Genomic DNA, 8,286 nt, shown 5'->3' with positions numbered 1-8,286 from the left:
ATGTTGACTGGAATCTTTTTCCCTGCACAAGTGTGCACTCAAAGTAAATCTGTATATATAGAAGAAATACAGACAGGCAGGAAATACAAGCAACACTGACTCCACAGATTAAAAACACTTCCGTGATTTGACAATGCCCTTGAAAAAAGTTTCTACCTAATTCATTCCCTCCACTGAGGTAAGTAAGTTGTGCTTACAAGATTGCTACCATGCCATTGGTGGCATGGATGTCCTACTGACTCAGCTTCACTCTGTGCTCTTCCCTTCTCTGCCCTGGTGAAACAATACTCTCCCAGGATGAGCAGTATCTTCAAGAGCAGGTACTAATTTACAACAGGAGCAGCTTTCGCAGCTGTGGCTTTGTAGGACAGATGCTCAGAGGCATGCAAAACATTATCCTGATGGGGGGATTCCATTAATCTTGCTCACATGTGTCTAATTTTGTCCAGCCTAAAGCCATTAAGTTGCATTATTTCACTCACATGAATTTCAGAATTTTCAATGCCGTGTCTTCAAAAGATTTCCAGACTAAAACCTACTGTAAAGTGAATGAAGGATAAATTACAATGAAATATTAACTCATATAAATCCCTATTAATTTTAATGGAGAACTTCAAAGCATACAAAGCTCCTCCCCCACCTCTCTGCTGCTTTGTGAGGTATAAAGATTGTCCTAGCACTGTTGGGTTTTAAATGTGATTTCCTGTTTGATCTTTTCACACAACAATGTCTTACCTTTCTCTCATCAGTGGAGCTCTTTCACAAGGTTTAGGAAAATCTCAACAGTCAAACTGATGTCTGAGGATCTTAAATATGCTTATTTTGCAAAGCACTTTTGTACGGTGAAATAGGGAGGGATTTCTACATTCCCCTAAATGCTAGGCAGAATCAGCATTCATGTCATAACCTCTCCAAGAATGAAGAAGGAAATGTGGTCTGGAAAGGAAGAGGTTCAACTCACAAGTCACCATTACATTAGTCTTCTAATAACCTTGCAGGTCTCCTTCAGCAGACAATAAAATGATCAGAACTGATGCTTCAAATGCAAACAAGCAAACAGAAATGTATTTACTTAATCTGGCAGGGAATCTTTATAAGGTCAACTAATCAATAAATCCAACCAGCAGCAAAGGGCAAACCAAATTTGATTATCACTTCGTGGTTCACCACAAGGTAACAAGCTAATTTTCAGGCAGAGTGGTAGCATGAATTTCAAACGCTGTTGCTGTATTGAAAATCACAATGGTTTAATTACTGATTAACTAGTGACAGGAAAAGTGACATCCTCAAAACAGCTTAAAACTAATTTGCATCAATTAGGCCAAGCCACTGATGTAAGCTAAGTTTCTACCTGATATTAAACCATGGGTGATCCAAAGCCACTGATACGAACTGATTTGGGATAATTTGGAGTGCAAACAAACTGATAAGTCCAACTTACAAAATGCTTTGAAGACCTGACATATTCTTTTTAATGTCCTCAGTATACTACATGATATACATTCTCTTTTTGAAAACATATTTAACAAGAAAAGACCTATGGGGTTTGCTGACCCAGGCTGCAGAAATATCACAAGCATTTATTCTGATGGTGTCGGTCTTGTGGCTGTCACAGTTTTCTGTAACACCACAATATTTAGCAGACCAGCAAAACAGGAACATTTCTGTAGGAGTGCCTGGGCTCTCAAGAAACTGCCCTTGTCTCATCATCAGGCCTGAAACACAAAATTTTTCTTAGGAGAACATGCAGGTGAGAACTGTAACCAAACCGAGAGAGATGATTATGTTACACTCCCAAGTAAAGGGGACTCAAACATCCTTTATAGCTAGATGTAAATACTGAACTTGCCTCTGGCATGAGCAGAAACCAGGGACAAACTTGGTCTGTCTTAACCACTTCAGTGGATTCATCCAGTAGCACCACTCAAGGCACAGCAGTTCCACCCTGCGCAGTGGTCACAGTGCTGCTGTTGGCTGGGCTGCTTTTGGAGGGGCTGAGCTATCAGAACTAGTCCATTTACCATCCTGTTGACATTTTATTTCGATGCATCATTTTCTTCATTTTTGTAATGTGCACTGATCATGGGAAGCTGTATATGCACAATGGCTCTGAAGGGTGAAACTCAGTCAAGTGAATGTAGATAGGGTTGCCTGTTCAGCAGTCCTTCCTTTGCCGTAGCTGGACATCCAGGTTTCGCAGGTGCTTCAGAAAACCACGATTGGGTGAAATCCATCGATGCTCCTTCACTGTCTTGATGGCTTCAACTAATGGGAGATGGTGATTTATCATGAGATATGCTAGGACTAGAGAAGCTGATCTGCTTACTCCAACTGCACAATGTACCAATATTTTGGCTGGTAAAAAAAAAATTACAACCATCAAGAGAAGCAATAAATGAAGTTTAATTTAAATGTTTTTCTTACTCTTCTGATAGATCACATGAACTGCTAACAGTTAAGTCTAATTTGCCATTGTTACACTCACTTGTATGAGAAATGCCATGAGACCCCAACCTGATCTCAGAAACACTTTTCTTTGGTAAACCAAATAAAACCTTCTTAGAGTAATGAAGCTGTTCTGTTTTGACCATGAGGAAAAAAAGACCTATTAGTTTCAGCAGGCTTGCTTATGCAAGGAAGAATGCTAAAATCAGGCCTGAATGGATGGCACAGATACATTAGCCACCAAGAAAAATGACTGGCCTAGTACTATTGCATAATAAGGCAATTTGATGCAACTATAATTCTATTTTGAAGTCAGAACTTGTGATATAGAGACAGGTCCATTAATGCCAGTTTACTCATGCTAAGAAATGGTCTTTTATGTAAAACAGGTTAATTTGTATTTTATTGCACCACTGCCAAGAAGCTCAGTTTCTTGTGGAACTCACTGTAAATCTCCTTGGGTAAATCTTCTTCTTGGAGGCACAGCCTTGCAAGCCCTGTTCACACAAGAAACTCATCTGCAATGTATGAACCTCTTCATACAGTTGGTCATTGCAAAAATCAGGATATTTGTCTTTTTATTCATTTGTTCGTGCAATAAGATGGTCTCAAAAGAGGGTGTCCATTTCAAATGCATGTTTTTGCTTCTCCCTTTTTGAATGAGCCTTACCTTCCAAATAATTTTCTCTCTCCTCGCCTCCCCAGTCTCTCTCCTGCGCGGTTCATCTGTTTTGTCACATCAGCTTTTTGGGACCTAGTCAGAGCTACATCCACACATCCCTTCTCCTGCCACCCACCGTGCAGGTGACCAGCACCTTCCAGGACACCATGTAGTGATTTGTCCACCACTGAGCTTTGTGGAGCCAACCTGTTATGTGAGGCTGCTGACTCGCATCAAAATGAGACCCACAATAATTTCCTACCTCCTGGCGTGTTCAGGGCATTGTGGATAAACTGTGCAGCAGAGAAAAAGAACTGGCTGATATCAAAGCTTGGCAGGTCATGGGCTGGTACACCATAATAATCAATGGTTGCTCCATAAAAGTCCTGGCCTCCGTGGCTGTATGCTGTGCCATGAGCAGCATTTAAAACATGGGTCACACCCATCTTCCACAAAACAAATCTATTGTGTGCTGTTACTCTAAGGAAAAGACAAAAACAAGTCAAGATTGGTGCAGTGATATTCACAGAGCAGAAGCACTGAGATTGCATCTCCCAAACCACTGCTGAAGTATCAGCCCATGCATTACTTCTAAGGGCTAATCGAGAAGGGAATACCAGCTTAGTCATAATTTTATCTCGGAAATCGCGCTGTCTGCAGTGTAAATGACAGCAATTAGCAAAACTATGAGCTGTGTAAAGCTGCACCCATGAGGCATTCTAACGGAAGGTGTGGCAGAGGTGTGTCCATAAAGCAAGCTGTACTTACAGGTCCCCTAAGAAGAGATTAGGCCAAACTTCATCAACGTGATTGCAAGAGGGCCGCCCAGTGCTCAGCAGCTGCTCGATTTCCTTGAGGGAGGGGACATCCTCCGGGCATGTCCCAGCCTCTTCAGGGTCCTGGGTGTGCGGCGCCCCTGCCGCGGACATGCCGAGATGCAGGGCAGGCCCCGGGGCCGCTCCTGCCGGCCCGAGCAGTGGCCCCGGGGCGCTGCCAGCGCCGCTCCGAGCCGGGCAGGCTGCGATGGGCTGGGGCAGCTGCCGGGCACACGGCCGTGCCCGCCCAGGGCTGGCCCCCGCACTGCCCCACCGGCACAGCCGCCCCAAACAGGTGCAGCCACCAAACTGGGCATTGCTGGGTCCTTACAGGCTCCACTCTGCCTCTCTGGGCTCGTCTCCAGAGCCGCCCTGCTCTGCCGCACAGCAGCCTTGGTGCCGGGACCGTCAGCCGCGAGTGGCACAGCCGCTGCCCGCAGGACACGCACTGACACTGGCCGGTACTGTCCCAGCAGTGTCTTCGACACAGCTGTGGCACTCAGTGAGATCTGGGCACTCATCACTAGCAATTAAAGCCTGATAAAGGAAAAATAGCAACCTGTCCCAGTAACAATTGTCATTTAGTCTGAGGTGTTTAAAACATAGCAGTAAAAGGGTCAGAAATGCTACCAACACGGTCACCTGGAGGTTAAACACCAAATGGATGATGATGATGATGCCTTGCCTGTCTCTGATAATCTAGGGAAATTTATTTATTGAAGCTACTGTTTTTTTCACCAAGTGATATTGTCTGACATAACTGTACTTTATATTTTTAATATTTCTATTCCAATCCTTCACTGAGTTAATGCAGGGCACCTGCCACATATTGCATGATACTTCTCTTTGTCGAAAAGATAACAAAAGGAGTATAATGGTTGTCAAGTGAAACTTGTAAGTCACTGAATTAGTTTATATAGGAAGGTCTGGCGAGCCATAAATTGGAGACTCACAATATCAAATTGTAATATTAGTGGATCTTTTCAAGTACACCAGTTCCTGTGCTTCAACACGATGATTCTTAGCAGGGGGCTTCAAAATTGTCAGTGGTGGAGCTACAAGACAGAACAAATGAAATGGTGGTGCTTTTCCTCTGTAAACCTGGCAATCCAGGAGAGAAGGTGGCCAAAGAGGAGGAGCTTGCTGCCGAGAGTTTCCCCTGTAGAAAAGAGGTCACGAATAGAAGGAACTCTTGGTCTGGTCTGAGCCACCTTTATTCCATATGCATTGATATACTATGATGGATTTGCTTTATTTTATAAAGGCACATATCATGGGCATTCCAAGCTGGGTATTAAAGTCTGGCATAATTGACTGGGTTTAGGAGTACTCCGTGAGAGATCATCATAATACAATGCAATACTTTCCAGCATCAGAAGACAAAAGTCATGTGCAACAAGAGAAAAATGACTTTTTATAGAATGTTTAATGAAGCAGAAATTACTTATATTCTGTGGTATTTAGGGAATAAACTGTTTAAAAGCTTCCAGTATACAAAGAGACTTGTTACTTCCCACTGCCCTATATTTTCTGACCTAGAGGAAAGGAAAGTACAAGTAACAGTGCTGCAGTGCTTATTTAGAGTGGGTAGTGGGACAGGCAGCCAGGCCCTGCTGTGGCTGAGGCAACCAGCTGGCCAGACCCAGCAGAGGGGAGGACTGGAAAAATCGCTGAAGTTATATTTCAAACTCTATGTATATGCCTTTTATACATTACCTTGTTTTCGTTTTGTTCTTGGGTTTGTTGTTTCTGTAAACTAGTGTACTTTAAGCCGATTGATGTGTGCCTATGAATCAGGAAAATTAACTGACTGAGCAGGTTAAGTTGTTCAATTTAGTTTACTTTTCTCAGGTTTCTGGGTGGAGACCCAAGGTGAGGCTTTACTATCAGTTTTTTATAAATGTAACCCCAGCCCATTTATTGCTAATCAAGTTCTGTGAAAAAGGTGAAACTCGTGTTTAAGTCTAGCCCTTTTCAGCTGTAAAACTTTTATTGGCCTCTCCACCAATTGCAATGGCTAAGAATTCATCAACTGCAATGACTAAGAATTCCAAGTTCATCTGTGGTATGAAAGGTGACAAAGAGAAAAACATAAGCTCCAGAAAAATGATCCCCAAGTCCTGTGTGCCTTGAACATTTGTATGCATACATCCACCTACTTCAATACTCTGCCATTCCACACCCAACATCTTCTAAACATTTAATGTTTAATTGGAAATGTGGCTTTGGCAAAGCTGTGTCACTGACCTTTTGTTCCCAGGAGTTGCCTTTGAAACAGACAGGAGGCAGAGATCTGACTTTCAAATGGATTTCCCTCTCTACATCCCTGCGTCTTTTCTGGCCCTTATAACATCTACTAAGAAAGGATATAGAAAGCAAGAGACTGATACATGGTCACACTGAAGAGAGGCAAGTTTGTGCAGGAGGCACTTTTTGAGATTCCAAGCTTTTGGAGGTTCTCCCAGCTGTTTGAATGCTGGGCAGCTCTAAATCAAACATTTGCATGCAATTCTATATGAACATTAAACAGCTGTTGTTTTAGCTGAAATTAATGCATGCTTAATCTTGCAACGTGCAACAGAAAGCATTCTAATCAGCCTTTGTGATTGCTTAGAAGGTAGTACTTAGTACAATAATCTAAATCAAACAGTCCCTGGCTAATAATGTATTAGGTGGCAAAAGTGTAAACTGCCATGGAATGCTCCAGTAGCACATGGCATGCCATTGCCAGGAAAAAGTGCAGCAGTTGAAAACAGGAAATTCATGGTGGCTCTTCTATTTCTTCCCTTGAAAGTACTCATATCAGTTCTAACTGATGCCACACCATCTCTCTACTGAGAAAAGAGCCAAAATCACACTCCTTTCACATATCCTGAAAGAAGGAGGCATTTAAAGTGAAAATGTTACAGTATGACAGTTCAGTTAGATAGGATTTTATAGATACAGTATCTCCAGCTGCAAAAGTGTTCTTCTCATTTTGCTCATTAGCCTGTTTTCAGGATTTGATTTTTGGAATGGTTAACTACTGAAGAAGAATAGAAGTATTTGAACTCTGGTACATTTTGGGCAATGCTAAGTGACTAAGTGAGACAAAGTTTTCTGGTGCTCTACAACAATGCATTTTTAACACATGGAACAATTTTGTCTGGAAAACACATGGAGTTTATTATTGTTCTTTTTTCCTTTATTATCCTCTCCTAATAAGCTTGTTATTTGTCTTAAAAAATTATTATGGTTCACTAATTTGATTAGTCCTTAGGCATTCAACCTCTTATTCTTCCCTTACAGAATTAAGACATTTGAAGATAGATGCGTGAAAATTCACACATGACTGACCTAAGTATGCTTCAACTGAAGTACAGAGATTGTGATGAAATTATAAGGCAGGACTTATCTATAGAAAAATGAGATTACCCCAAACCCAGAAAAAAGAAAAAAACATGATTTAAATCTATTAGCATTTCTAGTGAAAGGTATATCCCTTGCCATGTTGTAGTCTTTGCTGAATAAGAATTTTCATAAGCAATTAATTCTCTGTTCAGCTGAGGCCCGTTTTATTCTGTGTAGGGCCTTAATATCTGAGATAGATTATTTCTAATTATTAAATGGCAACAGTATTACTTAATGACAATGTTTTTTAAAAAAGCCCATTACATTAACACATGTCATTTTCCTTTGCCCTATAATATATTGTAACTTGAGCTAGTTGGGAATTTTCAATATAAATTTCCTATCTTTTATTGCATTAAGTGTCAGCCTGAACATTAAATCAATATAACTATGTGAATTGAATGTGTTTTCAATCTAAAGATGCATCAGTGTTATTACACATTTTAAATATTTTTTTCCTTGGCAATCCACAGTTGTTTTAAAAATATCTGTAGCATATAATTTGTCATAAATTCTCAAACTGCCTTGCCAGCACTGGCACTGCATGTCAAACTTACATCAATGCCTTCATGTCACATGGCATGAAGTGACATAACTCAAAGTGATGGAATGAGGTTTATTAGAAATTTCTGTTAAATAAAGCACCAACTATTTAGATAATTCACCCTTTTAAAGAACATAAAATGCTGGCAAGGAGAAGTAGTTCTGAATTTTGAAGTACAACTACTAAGGAGCTATTACATATCTAAGTGTTACAAGTTTTAAATTATGTTGTACTACTTTTCTGTGCAAGCTTTTTTAGTAATTTTCAAAATATTTGCTAGATTATGAAATTAGAGCAGAAAAATCCCATTAGCAGTGATAACTTGAGATAGAAACTGACCATCAAGCCTTTTTCCAGTGCTGAGGTTCACAGAATCAGAGATTCATTAGGATTGGAAGCGATCTCTGGAGATCATCCAGTCCAACATCCCT

At 40.9% G+C, this 8,286-nt stretch overlaps 1 protein-coding gene and 1 long non-coding RNA gene across 4 annotated transcripts in view; one reads left to right on the top strand and one right to left on the bottom strand.

The window, feature by feature from the left end:
* LOC148223010 (uncharacterized) overlaps nt 1-8,286 on the top strand; it is a 69,084-nt gene that overhangs the window by 58,687 nt on the left and 2,111 nt on the right. The gene's annotated exons all lie outside the window — the stretch shown is intronic.
* Nucleotides 1,223-4,106, bottom strand: DUSP13A (dual specificity phosphatase 13A). Its single transcript, XM_014879888.2, has 3 exons — nt 3,875-4,106; nt 3,369-3,586; nt 1,223-2,355 (listed from the first exon to the last, which is right to left on the bottom strand). The coding sequence occupies exons 1-3, from the start codon at nt 4,033-4,035 to the stop codon at nt 2,156-2,158; spliced, it is 579 nt and encodes a 192-aa protein (XP_014735374.1). The 5' UTR covers nt 4,036-4,106; the 3' UTR covers nt 1,223-2,155.

This window comes from Sturnus vulgaris, chromosome 8, assembly GCF_052056855.1.
Source record: "Sturnus vulgaris isolate bStuVul1 chromosome 8, bStuVul1.hap1, whole genome shotgun sequence".
NCBI classification, from domain to species: Eukaryota; Metazoa; Chordata; class Aves; order Passeriformes; family Sturnidae; genus Sturnus; species Sturnus vulgaris.
This window is presented reverse-complemented; position numbering and strand designations above follow the sequence as displayed.

Coding starts and splice junctions, on each gene's coding strand:
- DUSP13A (XM_014879888.2), bottom strand. CDS start 4,035: ATGTCCGCGGCAGGGGCGCCGCACACCCAGGACCCTGAAGAGGCTGGG. Junction 3,587..3,874: donor AATCTCTTCTTAGGGGACCT/GTAAGTACAGCT, acceptor TCTTTTCCTTAG/AGTAACAGCACACAATAGAT. Junction 2,356..3,368: donor TGCCCTGAACACGCCAGGAG/GTAGGAAATTAT, acceptor TTTTTTTACCAG/CCAAAATATTGGTACATTGT.